The following is a 19,417-nucleotide window of genomic DNA, read 5'->3' on the forward strand; positions in this document are numbered from 1 at the left end:
TGATGCAAAACTGAGATTTAGCCGAGTAGGGACTTCCATAGTGTAAAATCTAAAATTATTTGTTGTTAGAGTACCCTCTACATGGATGACAAAGGAGTCACAAAGCTTCAGGTTAGCAGTACACCTTTCCAGTGAAATTATGTCCACATTCTCTCTTTCCATCTTGTGAAATAAACTTTTAATGAACTCAGTATAAATCTAAAATAGAAATGAAAATTTTAAAAAAATAATACATCCTCACCAAAGTAGCTGTACTAACTTCAGTACTCTTAAATGCTATCCTTCTTTACATTTACCAGAGAATATTTGTCGTTGATTAATAAACATCAATTTGTACTGTATGGTTTGTTGAAAGCTAATAGGTTGGGTAGAACAAAAGGAGCAGGGACTGTTGGCAGACTCCAGAAGGAATATTTAGGATTGAGTAAAACAGTATGTCTAAGATAAGATGGAAAATGGATAGCAAAACTGAATGAAATACCATATGAGTTAGGGATTTGAAAACCAAATTCATTAGCTCATCTTTTTTGTCATTAGTGCATTGTCAGGACGTTTTGTGGGCTTACAGGTGATAAACACCTAACAATGGGATTGATTTTGTATAATTTGTTGTTGGACATCTACTAAGAGCTAAACTCTGTCTTATGAGATGGAATGTTGAATGTATACATATGTTTGGTTGGTTTGTAAAAATAACATTAATCACTCTACACTTGCAAATCTAAAATTGGTACAAAAATTTGGGAAGCTTCTTGGAGGGCTTTTTTATTCTAATGTTGAAAAATAGACACAGATGATTTTTTCCACTTAGTTTGTATTTATTCTGTTCTTTTTTTATCTAACTAATTCTTTTCCCCTGCCTTCTGGCACCACAAACTATAGAGTGGTTTTTCTAGTAAAGAATCTGTAATGGATAAACATTTAGATAGAAGATTGAATCTCCTCTCTGACTTTGGTTCATAAAAAATATCCAGCTATTTAAAAATTAAACTTTTCATTATAGAGATCTTGAAATAGATTATTTTGTTGATTTTTGGAGTTAATTTTAGCAGTGAGTAATAGAAAAGAACTGATTATGCACCACAGTTGGTATAAATATGGTGTAAGCAGTTTGGCTTTGATTTAAGTGAATGTCACTGCATTCATCAAAGCTGTTTCTCTTTTTAAATGAATTTATGCAGATACTTGACATGTTTCAAATAAAATTCTCTGTTTATGCACAAACTCATAGATTACACATACAGAAAGGTGGTTGAAAGGTTATCTGGCTTGGAACCCACAGTGAGACATTTTGTAGAATAAGCTTTCCTGTATTCAATTTGAGCAGATTTTAAAAGTAATTTATCATTATATATTTGACTCTCCATATAAGTTTTTTCAAAAAAGGGTAGCTATATTTGGAAGAGATTAGTTGTTCTCTGAGTACTTTAAATACATATGCAGTTTTTTCTGGGTGTTTCAGCAGCCAAGGTAATATAATTGTCAAAATTTTATAACTTTAACAGATATTCTTTCATATGACTCCTCTTCATTTCCCCCATTGTACTCACATTGATCTTATTCATTCATTGCACCTAGGAAAAAGACAGGGGTTAGAAACGAAAAAGCTGGAAAGAACAAAATTTTAAAGAGGTGAGTAGAGGAGAATGAAATGTAATGGAACTAAGGACTAACAATTAGTGCTGAATTGTCAAGGAGAATCAAGTCACTATTGAGGAAACAAAATTGAAGAAATGATCATACCATTCTAAGTATGCACACTCTATCACCATAGTTAAACTACAGTGATATATGATATCTTTGTTAACATATAAGTATATATGAGATGCAGAAACATGCCATTTAGTGCATAGCAGATAAATTAATATAGGCACCCAGGTATGTGAATGCAAAATTAGGTAAGTTAAGATGGTGGATTGATAGTCTTTATCTCCAACTTGGTACATTCTTCATTAGTGGCCCTTGGAAATATTGTGGGCCTGGGTACTATTATTCATTTTAAGTAATTTAAGTTGACTGAGCAGAAAGAGTAAATGAGATAAAATGTGTTTAAAAAAATGCTCATATCCCTTTTATCCTAAATAATTCTGGAATTGGAAGCATTGGGTCATTTAGCATGGTTCACACACCAGTTTAACACATCTCTGAAGGCCCTCCCTCCATCCCTCACTTCCTTTCTTCCCTCCTTCTTCCCTTCCTTCCCTCTGTTCTTCTTTCCTTTTTTCTTTTTTAAACAACTTTATTGTGCTATAATTCACATACTGTATAGCCCACTCATTTGAAGTATACAATTCAGTAGTTTTAGTATTTTCATACAGTTGTGCAGCCATCTCTGCAATGTAATTTTACAACAATTTTATTGTGTCTCCTCCCCCCTGCCAAAAGAAACCTGATTAACAGTTCCCATGCTCTCTTCCCTTCCCCAGCTTTAAGCAATCTACAATCCAGTTTGTGGCTCTGTGGATTTGCCTATGCTGGACATTTCATATAAATGTTCTCACTTAAGCCCTTTTGTGACTGGGTACTTTAACACAGTGTAATGTTTCAAGGTTCGTGTCATCTTACAGTATGTATCAATACTTCATTCCTTTTTATGGCTAATATTCTATGCTATATTCTGTTTATATATTCATCAGTTGATGGCCATTTGGTTTTGCTTCCACTTTTGGGCTATGATGAATAATGCTGTTATGAATATTCATGTACAAGTTTCTATATGGTCATGTATTTTCACTTCTCTTCATTATATACCTAGGAGTAGAATTGCTGGGTCACATGGTAACTCTCTTTAACTTTTTGAGGAGATGTCAGACTGTTTCCAACGTGGCTGTACCATTTTACTTTCCCACTAGCAGAGCATAAATGTTGATTTCTCCACATCCTCTCCATCTGTATTAGTCAGGATTCTCTAGGGAAATAGAATTGACAGGAGATATCTATAAATAGCATGAACTTGTCTCATGCAACCATGGGAAGGCACAAGTCCAAATTCCATAGGGCAGGCTGCAAGTCAGGGACTCTGATGAAGGTCCTCCATGAGTTCCCCAGGAGACATTGTCTGTTTGAAGCAGAGATGGAAATTCTCTCTCTGAATGCTAAAATCACTTCTTTTGACACCTTCAACTGATGGGATGAGACATCACTCATTGCTGATGGCAGTCTCCTCAGATTGATGATTGTAGATGTCATCAACTCACTGATAGTTAAAGTCCATGAAATGCCCTTCCATTACTATTAACCTATTTCCTGATAGACCAAACAGCTGGGCACCATTACCTGACACATTAGCCTGACCATCAGAGCCCACCCCTTGTCAACTTGCAGCCATACACGTCACCTTAAACCATACTTAATCTCTAAATAAAAACAATAAAACATGTTTTTTTCTTACCTAACAATACTAAGCTGTCCTGTGTACAACCAGAAATGCACTAAATCCCTCCAGAATAAGGTGCAAGCCCTTGGGTTCTCTCTTAAACTTGACATCCTTAAATATTACAACATGAAACTCATATAACTTATGTCTTATGGTAAGGGTAAAAAATAAGGATAAACACAAAGATATTCCTTTTATGTACAGATACAGACGTACTCAAAACAAAACAAGAAAGAAATATTTATGACCATTACAATCTTTGTCTGTAACTGGTCACATGGTCACAGCTCATATTTATAACTACCTTTTTCCACTACCCATTCCGTGTTCCCTTTACCCTCAGCAAGCACCTAAGCTGACTATGGTTCTTTGCTGGGTGGGGTGACCCAAACCTTCATTCCCAAGAATTCTGGGCCTGGACTGGGTTGTTTGAGTTTTCCATTGACTTTAATTACAGGACGTGGTAGTTCTAAGAGATGCCTTAGGGGCTCTCCTATATTCCCAGCAAATTCTTCTTTACCTCCATTGAGTAGATATAATCCTATTTCCTCTTGATAGGTCCAGTTACCCCAGCCAGTACAGTAATTCCCTTCTTTGCCTGTTGATTCAAAGGCATGCACAGCCCAAAGTGGCCAGGTAGCAGTCTTAACTTCCAGTTCAGTGGAATCGTTGTTGTGTCTCCTGGTGGAAGCAACTCCTTTGGGAACTAAGACTTGCATACCAGCAATGCTTGAGGTTGTAGGATAGGAAGCAGACATTTTCCTAATGGATCACTAGGGATAATAGTGAATGGTGCCACTCCCATTTCCACCCCTTGATTCCTGAACCCATTAATCCTGACTATGGGAGAAACAGCACCATAGAGTGGACATTGATTTTGATCATACAGAGCCTCCTGGAGGACATTGCCCAAGTCCTGCAAGGTATTGCCACTTAGTTGGCACTGTAATTGACTCTTTAAAAGGCCATTCCACTGTTCTATCAATCCAGCTGGTTCAGGATGATGGGGAACATGGTAAGACCAGTGAATTCCTTGAGCATGTGCCCATTCCCATTCCCACAGATAGTTTACTGTGGTGGGTTCCTTGATCAGAAATAATGCTGTGTCGTATACCATGGTGGTGGGTAAGACATTTGTTAAGTCTACTTACTTATTACTGTTGGTAGTTTTGGAAGAATCATTGTGTTCAGGGAAGGCAAACCCATATCTGGATTATGTGTCTATTCTAGTTAGAATAAATCACTGTCCCTTCCATGATGGAAGTGGTCCAGTGTCAGCAACCTGCCTCCAGATAGCAGGCTGATCTCTTTGAGGAATGGTGCTTTATTGGGGGCTGAGTAAGGTCCTCTACTGCTGGCAGATTGGGTACTCAATAGGTCCTGTAGCTAGGTCAACCTTGGTGAGGGGAAGTCCATGTTGCTGAGCCTTTGCATACCACCATGGCCACTTTGTTCATGAGCCCATTGGGCAATGACAGGAGTTGCTAGGAAAAGAGGCTGCCTGGTATCCACTAAATGGGTTACCTTATCCTTAATTATTAAAATCTTCCTCTGGTGAGCATTCAGTGGGACACAAATATCTTCATGTTTTTTCTCATGAAAGTCTATCAGAAAGGTCTATCCACATAACCTCTTCCCCAGTCCTCTTTGTCACAGATTTTCCAATCATATTCCTTCTAAGTTCCTGACCATCCAGTCAAACGATTGGCAGCAGCCCATGAATCAGTGTACAAGCACACCTCCAGCCATTTCTGCTTCTAAGCAAAATGAACAAAGTTCTGCCCACTGGGACATGTGCCCTCACCACTGTCCTTTGGGGACATCCCAGAAAGGGGCTGCATTACTGCTGCTATCCACTTTTGGATGGTACCTGCCTATCATGCAGAACCGTGTGTAAACAAATCCCAAATTTTCTCATCCTTAGTCAACTGATTGTAAGGAACTCCCCAAGAAGCTATAACTGTGGACTGGGAAGGAGAAACTAATGTGGCAGGAGTAGTGACCATAGGCATTTGGGCCATTTCCTTAAGTAACTTACTTGTGTTTTCAGGACTGGCTTGAGCCCTATCTTGTATATACCACTTTCATTTGATGATGGAGTGCTGCTGTGCATGCCAAACTTTTTGGTTTGGGGGGGATCAGACAATACCCAGCTCATGATAGGCAGCTCAGGTCTCATGGTACTTGATGGCTCATGGTTAAGTTTTCAGTCTCCACTAAGACCCAGTAGCAGGTCAAAAACTGTTTCTCTAAAGGAGAGTAGTTACTGCAGAGGGTGGAAGGGCTCTGTTCCAAAATCCTAAGGGTCTGCATTGTGATTCTCCTATAGGGGCCTGCCAAAGACTCCAGACAGCATCTCTTCCAGCACCATTTGATCTGCTTGATCATATGGCCCAAGTGGCAGTGCAGCTTGCACAGCAGCCTTTACCTGTCTCAGAGCCTCCTCTTGTTATGGTCCCATTCAAAACTAGCAGCTTTTCTGGTCACTCGGTAAATGGGCTGGAATAGCACACCCAAATGAGGAAAATATTGTCTTCAAACTCTGAAGAGGGCAACTTAGCATTATGGCTCTTTTTGGTCATAGGAGGGGCCAGATCAACAGCTTAGCCCTCATTTTAGAAGGGATTTCACAACCTGCCCCACACCACTGGACAAGGTGGAAGGCCCTGTAGTTTTGTTGTATTTATCTCCCATTCTCTTTCATGCAAATGCCTTACCAATAAGTCTAGAATGAAAGCTACTTCTTGCTCACTAGGTCCAATCAACATGGTATCATCAATAATTGACCAGTTCGATGCCTTAAGGGAGGGAAAGATGATCAAAGACTCTGCGAACAGTATTATGACATAAGACTGGAGAGTTTATATATGTCTGAGGTAGAAGAGTGAAGGCATGTTGCTGGCCTTGCCAGCTGAAAACAACTGTTTCTGGTGGTCCTACTAATGACAATTGAGATAAAAGCATTTGCCAGATCAATAACTGTATACCAGGTACCGGGGGATATGTTGATTTGCTTAAGCAACAATATCACATCTGGAATAGCAGCAGCAATTGGAATCACCACCTGGTTAAGTTTGTGATAATCTACTGTCATCCTCCAAGTTCCATCTGTTTCTGCACAGGCCTTATAGGAGAATTGAATGAAGATGTGGTGGGAATCACTACCTCTGCATCCTTCAAGTGCTGGATGGTGGCACTGGTCTCTACAATCCCTCCAGGAATCTGATATTGCTTTTGATCTACTATTTTGCTAGGTAGGGACAGTTCTAGTGGCTTCCACTTTGCTTTTCCTACCATAATAGCCCTCATTCCACAAGTCAGAGAATCAGTGTGGGAATTCTGCCAAGTGCTGAGTGTATCTGTTCCAATTGTGCATTCTGGAACTGGGGAAATAACCATAGAATCGGTCTGGGGACCCACTGGACCCACTGTGAGATGGATTTGAGCTAAAACTCCATCAGTCACCTGACCTCCATAAGCCCCACTCTTACTGGTACACCACAGTGATGTTTTGGGTTTCCTGAAATTAATGTTACTTCTGAACCAGTGTCTTATAATCCTGGAAATGTCTGATTATTTCCTTTTCCCTAGTGCACAGTTACCCTGTTAAAAGGCTGTAATTCTCTTTGGTGAATGCTGGGGGGAAGATTAATCATATAAATTTTTGGCGGTGTAAAATGGTCCTGCCCCAGTGGAACCCAGCCTTCCCCTCATTCAAGGAGCTTTGAGTCTGTAAACTGAAGTCTGGGAATTGATTAAGGGGCCGTGACTCTCTGTTTCTGTAATTCAAGTTAGCCTTTTGTTCACTCTACCTAGAACATTTCTGATTATACAGATCAAGTAGGAATTCAGTAGACTGCCCATCTATTTTACTTCTAAGTACCCCATGATCTATTAGCCAAAGCCATAGGTCTATGCAACTTTTGATTGCTGCTTTAAGTCTACTCTTTATTGTTGGTTGGCATGCCCATCTTGTCCATTTGTGATTAAGTGCTTCCATCTGGCTTCTGTGCTGGCCTGGGATCTGATCATCTCTATAGTGTTTAAGGATCCTAGATCTTTAACAGAAGTTCTCATGGTAATATCTGACCTACAGAGCTCTTCAGGGAAGATGGAGGTAGACTCACAAATGTATTCCTCACTGTCATGCTGAAAGATGTGTCCTCTGGACATTCCTGGGGTGGGTGGGGGGCAAGTCTTAGATGGTAAATCCATGCTGTGATAGTTTGAGATTTTTTATGAATCCCCAAAAGAGAAAGAGTATATTTGTAAACTACTCTTTTCCTCTGGGTGTGATATCCTTCGATTGTATTAAATTCAGTGAGCAGCCTCTGATTAAGTTTGCTTGTTAAAATCAATTTAGGGCTTCTCAGGACAGGGAGAGGGAAGTAGAGATGAGATGTTGGGCATTTTCGGAACTTGGAGTTGTCCTAAATGATATTGCAGGGACAGATGCTGAACATTATATATCCTGCCATAACCCACCAAATGTACTGGGGAAAAGTATAAACAACATTGTAAACTATAATCCATGTGGTTCAGCAGTTCACCAAATGCAATGAATGTGATACAATGATGAGGAAGGTTGTTGATGTGGGAGGAGTGGGGGTTGGGGGGTGGAGTATATGGGAACCTCTTACATTTTTTAATGTAACATTTTTTTGTGATTTATGTATCTTTAAAAAAAGACAATTTAACAAAAAATATATATATTTTAAAATACACAGTGAGACATTTAATCACAAACTGTACTAGGTTAGACATGCTTTTGATTAACCAGGAAAATAGATTCATAAATTATGATTCATTTTTAATTCTGCATCAAAGCTAGAAACAGGGGAATATATAAAGGGAGAAAAACTGATAAAGAGAGCTTCTTTGAGCATGCAAAAAAAAAATTTAGGGCTTCTGATTAGATTATGTCAGTAAGGCGTAACTCAGGTTGAGCCACCACCACCTTGGTGGACAGATGTAAATGGACGCTCACTCAAGAAGACATAGGGGAAGAGAGCTCTGTCATTTTTGACCCTGGGGCTTTGGGAAGAGAGATGCTCTATTTGCCTGATTGGGAAGAGAGTTGAGACTGATATAGAAAGCCCTAAGAAAGAAGCACTATGCCAGCCTACAGCTGAGATAGGAAAGAACCTGGACCCATGGAGTCCCAAGAGGAAGAGGAAACCCAAAGGGGAAGATTGAAACCCAGCAGAGATCACCTGCCATCTTGCTTCAATACATGGCAGCTGACTGTGGTGAGAAAGTACCTCTTATGATACCTTGAGTTGGACTTTCCATTGTTGTAGAATTTGAGAGAAGTTCAATTACTTGAGTATAGAGAGGCCAGGACTCAGGAATGATTTTGAGAAGGAAAAATGGTTTATTGACGGCTAGCCAGACACGGGAAACTTTCTGTTTGAATCCTGAGCCCCGAATAAGATTTTTTAGTCCTTTTTATACAGAGAGGAAAGGCCAAATGGTCCTTTTGTTTCAGTTCTCAAAAGGCTTGAATTAGCATATATTTCCACATCTTAGTAAGCTTTTAGCATGGACCTCAGGCATTCGATAAGCTTTTAGCATATTTGCTTTGCATTTCCCCTGAATACTTAAAGTTTATAGACCTTGCATTGTTAAACTGTCTCCTGCTCACCAAGGGCAGGACTGCAACCTTTCATCATCCCACACCCACAAGTAACAGATAGTTTAGGTTATCTCTGAAGAGACAAAGAGTCTCCCACCCATAGCCACATCACCATGGCCTTGGGACTATAAGCTTTTACTCCAAATAAATACCCTTTATAAAAGTCAAGAGATTTCTGGTATTTTGCTTCGGTACCCCTTTAATAGACTAATACACAAGCTAACATTCCAGTCTCTCTAAGCCTTGGATTCCCTCATTCACAGAATACCAGAACAATTCTGGCATTTTGACCTCAGGCAGTGTCAGCCATCTTTTTAATAGATGTTTCAGCCAGCCACCAGAACAAACTGTTTAAAGTCTTTTTTAGCCCCTTGAACTACAGCACTGAATCCAGAATCTCTATTTAATGAACCCACTATCAATAAATTCAGCTGGACCCAACCTTAAATCCCTAGTATTATCCCAAACCCTTAATATCCATCCCCACACATATTCCCTTGGTTTCTGTCTAAGTAAATTGGAAAACTCATGCAGTTCTTTTAGAGTATAGCATACTATCTCATGACTCAAACTTTGTGCTTCACCTTTGGGGGCTTATTGTGCCTTTAGTCAGTAATAGGTTCTGGAAGAAAAGAGGGAAGGTGAGGGTAGGTAAGGAGAAGCATTAAAGTGTCTTGCAAGCCAATTACTTCAGGGTATTCCATTGCAGTTTCATCTGGAGAGACAGGAATAATTTCTTCAGATAGGTGTTAGATGGCAGACTCCTTGGGGCAGGCTGGAGATTGGGTGGTCTTCTCCTCAGGGCAGGGAGGAGAGTGGGTGGACTGTCTCCTCAGGGCAGACTATTAAGGTTTATCTGACAAAGTATCAGCAGAATTTAGGGTTTCATTGTCCCCACTGGGATCATTATCAACCCATAATTCTCCATCCCAATTCTCAGGATTCCACTCCTTCCCATCAGTGCCCTCACTTTAACAGCAGACACCCCACAAGGTTTGAGATTTTAGTTTCCAGTGTAACTCTTCTCCTTGTACAATGAGACTCCAGGTCTGGCTTTTAGAGATTCAAGTCTGGCTGCATGAAACAAGATTTTCTTTCAGGACACACATAAGAACTTTCATGTAATTCATGTAGTGCTTAAGTTTCACATTTGAAGAATTTAGCTTATTGCTTTCTTTTGTAATTGTATCTAGAGTTATTTAGGAACAACCAGCCAATATCACTATACGTGTTAACTCCCAAAACTCTGCTAAAGTAATAAAAACACTCTCACCCAGAGCTTTTTATAAACATGGAAGTAGTCATATCGAGTGGTGATATTTTGTGTATCTCTATTGCCAACTCATGCCACGGACTGTCAATTGGAAACAGAGTCATTAGTGCCCTTAAATTTAATCAGAATAGAGAATCAATTGCAAAAATCCCAGAACCAATTCAGAAATCTAATTTTTAAGATTATGTTTCTCAAGAACCTCCCCCAGCACTAAGCTGTATTAGTCTATGTTCTCTAGGGGGAATAGAACCGACAGGAGGTATCTGTAAATAGTATGAGATTTTATAAAATTGTCTCATGCGACTGTGGAGATGCACAAGTCCAAATTCTATCAGTCAGACTGCAAGTCAGAAACTCTGATGAGTTCCCCAAGAGACAGTGTCAGTCCGAAGCGGGGATGGGAATTTTGTCTCTGAATGCTGAAATCACTTCTTTTAAGACCTTCAGCTGATTGGATGAGACATTACTCTTGCTGATGGAGTCTTCTCACTTGATTATACATGTAATCAGCCACTTGTGCCATCACCTTACTGATGATTAAAGTCTGTGAAATGTCCTTTTATTACATGTCTCCCATTGCTTGCTTGACCAAACAACTGGGCACCATTACCTGGCCAAGTTGACACATTAGCCTAACCATCACACCATCCATCTGTGCTTTCATACTTTTAGGTATTTTCCTCTGCCCTTTACGTCCCCAATTATCTCATCTCTTGTGATTGTTATATAGCAGATCTTTCTAGCACTGTGGTGCATAGGTGTGCCACAGATAGGTTACCTTCTTATCTCCAGCTGATGTAATTCCACCTTAACATTATTGTCTGTCTCCCCATTATGTTGTTCAAATATTTTCAATTTGTGCTATGATATGTAAGAAGTCAGGAAGCAAGGCAAAGGTAGCACCAACTCACTTTTGGGGACTTTTTTTAGACAAGCAGAATTGGTTAGAATCTGTAAGACCATTTTGGTAATGTTATACCTGGAAAATTTCAAATAAGCATGCAGTCCAGGGGAACATGGAAAACCCTGCTTGTCAGAACCAAAGGGTTTGCAAACATCCCAGGATTTCTCTGGTATGCAGTGATATCAAGGAATGCTGTCATGCCCTAATAGGGAGGCACACCTCATTGTTATCTCTTTAATTATGGCTGGTTCAGCCCTCTGAGAATTAGGTACTCAATTATTGAATCAGAATTAAATCTTGTCTTGGAACGTGCTCTTCTAGTCAGGCTGCTTTCGGTCCCCCTTCACTAGTGACGAGAACACTAGTTATGGTTCAAAGACTTCATTGAAATTGAGCTTATTATACTTAAGAGAACTCTGTTTTCTTATATTTCCCCGTAAGCATCCTGACTCAGTGCAGTTCCTAAGTGGAATAGTGCTTTGGGGACCTATGAAGAAGGCAGCCTACAGGAAGTATTCATTATTTCTAAAAATAATCCAGGAGGGAAACGGACTTTGGCCCAGTGGTTAGGGTGTCGGTCTACCATATGGGAGGTCCGCGGTTCAAATCCCAGGCCTCCTTGACCCGTGTGGAGCTGGCCATGCACAGCGCTGATGCACGCAAGGAGTGCCGTGCCACGCAAGGGTGTCCCCCGCGTGGGGGAGACCCACGCGCAAGGAGTGCGCCCGTGAGGAAAGCCGCCCAGCGTGAAAAGAAAGAGCAGCCTGCCCAGGAATGGCGCCGCCCACACTTCCCGTGCCGTTGCCGACAACAGAAGCGGACAAAGAAACAAGACGCAGCAAATAGACACCAAGAACAGACAACCAGGGGAGGGGGGGAAATTAAATAAATAAATAAATCTTTAAAAAAAAATAAAATAAAATAATTCAGGAGACAGGCTAATGATAATCACTGGGTTCTGACACTTTATGGTTATAGCAACCACTTTTATATATTTTGATTTTCTTCCCTAATGCTTAATTGTCCTAATGTCAGCTTTATGATGGTATGTCATTCAAAGTATTAAAAATTTAATTGCTTAGCAGTTACATCTTATGGAAACTACAGTAGTAATAATCACTTTTAATTTTTAAATTTTTGGTTCAAACAAACTTAACTAATCACAGAACAACCACAGAATCTTCCAAATTGCAAATAAGACATGTTAAAATATAGTTACAAATTACAGATTTAGTGTTTTTATATTCCATGGCAACAAACTTCCAGGTCTTAAATGATTAACTGAAGTATTCTGTCCCTCCCTGATTTCTGCTGTATATAATCATCTGGAAGATTTTAAACATTGGCATAGTGGTAGGGGCTGGAATTATCATTTTTTTAAAAAATATTCAGACAAGGCAAATACTTAATTATAAGCCATAGAAATTCAATATATTGAATGTATTAGTGTTTGCATTTTATTGTCTCATAGCGAAAATTTTTATTTTCTATAATAATTATTGTGTATGCTAGGTTAAGGTGATTTTCTCACTGTATTGCTATTAGTTATGTAGATGGATCTCTGGTTATATCTAATAAGATGACTACAGTTTGCCATTTAGTTAATCTGGTAAATGAATAGGTTTTTAATAAATTAATTGTTTTAATAGTATTTGAATATTATAGAATGATAAAGTAAAACCCAATATTTAAATCTTGGCACACAGTGGGCAAAGGGCAGATTTCATATAGCATTTTAAAATTGCCATCTGTATAATCTTTTCACTTGTTATCATTTCAGATAAGACCAGAAATTCATATTCCTGATGAGCAAGATATGACTGAAGAGGAAGATGATGAGGGAGATGAAAAGGATGTAGATCTTTCTGTTCCTGGCTCCTGTTACCTCAGTCTCTTGCCACTCACTGCTCCTTCAGTTTTATCAGGTGAGTCTATTTGGTAGCTAGGAAGCTAGCACTCTTCAGTGGTTTTATCTGTCTACATCTTCTTATGTGATGTATACACACTATGGCTTACATTAAGCGTAAATGCTTATGTTCTACGGAAATGCTAAATGCTAAATGCACTCATCTCTTCTATAGAGATTACTCTAGGTAGTAATCTCTATAGTGGTCAACACATTAAAAAAATGTTAGACTACAGCAAAACTGAATTGGAAAACTAGTTTAAACAACCACTTTCACTAACAAAGTAAAATTTATCTCAAAAGATAAATTTATTCTACAAGATCATTTTGTAGTAGGACTCTAGGTCAGTGGTTCAAAGAAATGATTCTTATTTACATAAACTCAGTGAAAAAGTCATTAGAATCTTTATTCAAAGGTTTAAAGGGTCATTTCATCATTTTAAATTTATTATTTCTATAGTTACTCCAAAGACATTATTAATACTTGAGAACTATAAATTAATGCTTTTTCTAAATGGATCATAGTCTGTGGTCATTCAGTCATTGATAGAATGTTTATATGGCCCTTTATATTTTTAAAAGTTTATTCTATATGCTTACATGCAGTAAATATTCTATGTGGATGTTGTGTTTAGAAATACTGACCTTCCTCTATTCTGTATACCCTACCTAGGAAATGGTGGGTGGTCCCATCTGAGAAATTTGGTTACCGACTAGGATAGGGAATTTACATTTTGTCTTACACTTTGTTTTCTGATTAATGAAAAGATTTCCTGAGTGATCCATTTTTCTGTCTCAGTTTTACCTTGAATGTTAATAGATATAAAAATGTAATTTCCAAAAATGAAGTTCAATAAAACAATAAATTGTATCATATTCTCTCTTAATCATAATCATACTAGCCTGCAATGTTGGAAATTTTTTTTTTTCTCCTTGATTTCATCCCACAGGGAGATTCTGGGGAAATTGAGCCAAATGTATACTGCATATTCCCAGACAAAACTCCTGTCTGGAATACTGCCTCCTTTTATAGAGAAAACTGAATGGTGCAATTTAAACCAAGTTTGCCTTTTCTTTTCTCCTGATGTCTTAAGTCTCAAAGACTTGCTTCTGGGTGCAGCTCAGTGATTGAGCACTGGCTTCCCACATATGAGGTCCTGGGTTCAGTCTCTGGCCCTGATATCTCCTCATCCTGTCAGGAAAAAAAACAACAACAAAAAATAAACTTGCTCCCTATTCCTCTCTCTCCTGTTCTTCCTTGCTTCCTGTTTGGAGTTTAGGCCCCCTCTGCCCCACCCAGGTTATACCTAGTGAGCCCAAGGAAGGAAAAAGCCTCCAATTAACCACAGTTTCTCTTCTATCCTACAGCAGCCTTACCTTCAAAACCCTTTGGGGCCTTTTTAGTGACTTTGTTTGCTCTTACCTGCATTCCCAACCCAGTTTTTATGATATTAGAAGAAGATGGGAAGAAAGATATTTGTTGCCAAGGTGCACAGTTGTTTCTGTCCTTCCAGTATGTGCAGTGCTGTGGTGGCCATTACCTGGCTTTCCTACGTTGTTAGTACTGGATGGTTACCAGAGCCTTTTCCTGGCAATAAAGGGGAGGATTTGAGATCAACAACTATATCTGTTTGAGAAAATTCAAGAATTAGATTCATGAGGACTGTGGGTGACACAGATGTTATCTGTGTGTGACAGAGCATGTCATCATGGGCAAAATACTTCACTTTTCTCTGCTTCACTTTGCCTGTGATTATTAGAAACATTAAAAGAGACTCAGGATAAAAGCACCAACCTTCGAAATCCTGTACCCTGAAAAGTATGGGGTAGATGATCTGTATTAAGTCACTAGGTGCTACAGGCAGAAAACTGGATTGTACTGAAAGTAAGCGAATTCTAACCCTCTTCACCTCTTAATCCCTTTCAAATGAACACGAAAGCAGGTGCAAAGTAAATCTAGTAATTTGCATTATTTTCAATAGGGGTGTTATTGGTATTGATTTTTAGAAACTTAAAAAAATGATTTTTGACTCTCAAGAAGTTGCAAAAGTAATTTAGAAAGTACATCTGTAACTTAACCAACTACTCCCACTGATAACATCTTATATAACCATAGTACAATATTATACCTGGAAAATTGACATTGGTGCAGTATTATTACTAATCGAAAGACCTATTTGTATTGCACCAGTTTTTTTCATATAGTATTTAAATTTTTGGTATTGGATTTTTTTTTTTTAATTCAACATAAAGGCTTTGAGATCCATCCAAATTGTTGCATATTTCAATTGTTCTTTCCTTTTTATTGGTGAGTAGTATTCCAATATGAGTGTACCACAGTTTGTTTACCCACTTTCCTGTTGAAGGACATTTGGATTGTTTTAAAAATTTATATTCTAGAAACTTTCAGCTTCTTTTCATTTAAATGATGAATTGATCAGGGTCCTTGCAGGAAAGGGAAGGCACATTCAGATAGAATATTTGAGGACAGTTTAATAAAGGGACTGTTTACACTTGTGTTGTTAAAGTTAAGGAAATTCACAAGAGATGGTGAATCATCCTAGAGAAGTTAATGTCCCTATTCCTAAAGAGGTAAGGAGAGGAACAGTTCCAGAATATGAGAACATGTATATCATAAGATGGGCTGGCTAGAGGGAGCCATGGACTTCAAAAGAGGGATACAGGCAAACTGCAGCAATCCTACAGGAAGGTATTTTGGGAATGCATTCCTTGGCCTCACTCTGTTTCTGCTATCTAACCTACCAGTGTCTCCCGTTGGGTGAACCCAACCAGAAGTCAGAGGACAAGGGAGCCTGTTGATGCAAACCTTAAAAGTTATTCTTCCGGGATTCAGAGCTGGGTTGATAAAGGTGGAAAGTGGCTATGGAGGGGCAAATGGAAAATATCTCAGCCAGGTGTTCTCTAAGCTTTGAACTAGAAACGCTTGGCTACATCTGGGGAGGGGGTGTTTCAATATTTGGAAGGACAGAACTGAGCCCACAATAAATGTTTCAGTGAGTACTTGCTACCTTTAATTTAATCATGGTCATTTTAAGGAGACTTAGATCCATTTGGAATGAAATTCCAGTTTAGTTAGATGGACCCTTGATTTTTCTTCCTATATGAGATATGTGTGCAGTGGTTTCCTTTTTTGTTTTCCACTCTGTATGATTTGTTTAGTTTTAATGTTTCAGCATCTCCATTTCTGCATCTGACAAGCTCTAGTGGTGCAAAGGAAAATGACACTTAAACATAAACCTATAGTTTTATCAAGTTTGTCTTGTCTGGGCATCCTCTTGTCATCTGGTCCCATCTTGCTGTGTTTTCTTATAATACATAAAATATCAAAACCATTCTTGGGTTTAATTTGATGGAACACAAACAAAGAAATGATGAACTAATATTGAGTTTTTCATTCATTGTATCCATGTAGCTTCAGAAACGAAAGCCTTCCCTGAAAAGACCTAAATGATAAGACTGAGCCAGTCATGTGAAAATCGGGCACCAGTGCTGAAGGAGGAAAAAACAGCAAGGGCAGTGGCCCTAACTTAGATATGCACTTGGTGTTTTTGAGGCATGGAAAGAAGGCTATATGGAATTATGACCGGGAGGGAGAGTAGTAGATGATAAGTCACTGGGAGAGTCAAGGGCAAGATCATAGAAGGCTTTGATTATGGTCAGAGATTTTTATTTTATTCTCTATAGTGAAAAACCACTGGAAGAGTTTAGGGATGGAACTGACTTATGAGTCTGCCTTCTGGGTAGAGAATGTATTGTAGGTCTGGTCATGAGGAAGAAAAACTAATTTTTATGTGAGAGAGACTGATGAGAGATGAGGACGAGGTGTGTAGCAATGCAGATGGAGACAAGGGGATAGATTGGGGATATATTTTGAAGGTAAAGCTAGAAGGATTTGCTAATTGATTAGATGTAATAAGAGAAAGATGAATTAAGAATGACTTGTAAGTTTTCAAGCTTGCTGTGTACCATATTCTGATTTGGGAAAGTAGACTGGAAGAAGACTGAGAGGAGGATGGCGATAAAGAGGTTTTTTTGCCATGTTAAGTTTTTCCTAAAATATGGGTAAGTTGTTTGTATATTAATTAAAAATGAATGCTTTTCTTCTAGCATACTGTATTCACTCACTTTTTTTTTTTATCCTTTTTCAGCTTTGGAGGAATTTTTTACATCGCTTGTGAAGCAAGAAATGGTGAATATGCCCCGTGGGATATATCATTCTGCATTAAAAGGAGGTGCCCGCTCAGACCAAGGGAAGACTGTAGCAGGAATCCCTAATTTTATATTGAAAATGTATGAAACAAACAAGCAACCAGGATTGAAACCTGGCCTTGCAGGTAAGCATAGCGAATAGTATTAAGGTAAGTTCTAAATGTAATGATTTAGCTTTCACTTCCAAGTTGGCTATAATAGGTCACAGAAGGACATTCCTGCCACTGACAACAACTAAACACAGCTGGATAAATAAAAATATTAAAAGCACATTTTAAAAGGCATCAGCAAATGTAAAAACAAACATGAATCAATGGACTGAAGTTCCAGAGTGGGGAAAATATCTTAGAACTGTGATTTCTTTTCCTTGGGGATATTCATTGATTCTGTTTGTGTACTAAAGGATTGGGCAGGCCCAAGTCTTTCAACAGAAACCCGTTAAAGTAAAGAGAAATCAGGAGAGCTTTTAGTGGTTGCATGGGGCTGGTGTGACAAATTGGAGATTTTTACCAAGAAGGTTTACACAGGAAGGTAAAGAGCTAGGTTGAAAGTTTCCTAAAGTTAAAAGAACCAAATGGAAAAGGGTCCTGGCAACAAAGCATTCAAGAGATGAAATCCCTGGAGGGAATGGTGAATTGATACTGAAGATTTCCAGCTCTTTTCACCTGAAGAGGTGAAAATTCTAGCCACAGGTAGAGGCTGAAAATTCACAATTGATCTTAACTGGAGGCCGGTGCATGTTAGAAATCAACAGAGGTCTTGGCATTCATGTGGCACTCAAGTGACAAAATTAGAAACTTTAGGGACCTCAAACATATAGCTTGTTTCTCTCTCAAGATATTTTCCAAATTAAAGAAGTGAGATGGGACACTAAAGAGCTTATCTGAAAACCTCTGAAGGACAGACCTGACTCTTCCATAATCTTTGAGAATTGAGGAGTCAAAGACCCATTAGCTTCTCAATTGAAAATCTTGGCAGAGGAGATTATACCCTAACAACAGGAGTGAATCAGAGGTAGCCTGAGACTTACCAAAACTGATGAAATCTAACTTAGCTCAGTCCCTCTGCCTAACAAATGAGAGGAGAAACTCCTCTCTATTAAAAAATAATATCATTTAGAGCAGGAACTTTTAACAAAGGGTCAATGAGCTTGAATTTAAATTCAAAAACACATAATTCTTATGAAGACATGTTGGTGTGGGTGTGATATATTCATTAAATAATACACAGTATAGTGTGGACTTAGAAAGGGGTCCGTGGCTTTCACCTGACTGGAAAGGGGTCCGTGGAACAAAAAAGGTTAAGAACCCCTGATTTAGAGCTTCAGTCACTCTTTCCTATATTGCCCAGCATACAATGAAAAAGTACTAGACATATGAAAAGGGAAGAACCCAGAAATTAAAGGAATGTTTCATGAAGATAAGGATGTCACCCCAATAGGAAAATATCACACCTCTGTGGTCGGGATACACCAAGTATCATAGCTTGAAAATCTATGACAAAAATTAACAGTGTTAACAGAGGGAACAGGCAATACGTATAATGGGAAACTTTAAAACAGCTTTTTTTTAAAGCTGGCAGAATAAGCAAACAAACTTAGTAAGTCTTCAAAATACTTGAACACTATGAACAAACTTCAGTTAATTGGCATATAGAACATTGTACCTTTCAGTTATAGAATTCATATTCTTTTTAAATTCACATGAAAATTTTACCCAAATCATAGGGAAGCTATAAATTTTAACAAATTTTAAACTATTAAAATTATTTAGGGTATGTCTTCTATTATAATTACATGGGATTAACCTAAAAATAAAAAGATAATTAGAAAATTTCCAGTAGCCAGCAAATTAAGAAATACACTTATAAATAATCCATATATCAAAGAAAATATCAAAATGGAAATTAGAAATAATTTGAACTATTTTGAACTGAATCATAATGAAGATAAGTCATACCAAAACTTGTGAGATACAGATAAAATAGTGTTTAGAAGAAACTTATACCTCTATGCATATATTAGAAAAGAAAAATTCATTGTTTAAACCTCCATCTCAAGAGACTTGGAAAAGAATGGCAAACCAAACTGAAAG

The 19,417-nt window shown here is 38.4% G+C and overlaps 1 protein-coding gene across 8 annotated transcripts in view; it reads left to right on the forward strand.

The window, feature by feature from the left end:
- Positions 1-19,417, forward strand: part of FOCAD (focadhesin) — a 380,810-nt gene that overhangs the window by 218,347 nt on the left and 143,046 nt on the right. For all 8 annotated transcript variants that reach the window (XM_058301924.1, XM_058301931.2, XM_058301923.2 and 5 more), the window contains 2 exons: positions 12,969-13,113; positions 17,264-17,449. In XM_058301924.1, the coding sequence (XP_058157907.1) occupies positions 12,969-13,113; positions 17,264-17,449 (331 nt within the window). The remainder of the gene's footprint in view (positions 1-12,968; positions 13,114-17,263; positions 17,450-19,417) is intronic.

Source organism: Dasypus novemcinctus, chromosome 8 (assembly GCF_030445035.2).
Source record: "Dasypus novemcinctus isolate mDasNov1 chromosome 8, mDasNov1.1.hap2, whole genome shotgun sequence".
NCBI classification, from domain to species: Eukaryota; Metazoa; Chordata; class Mammalia; order Cingulata; family Dasypodidae; genus Dasypus; species Dasypus novemcinctus.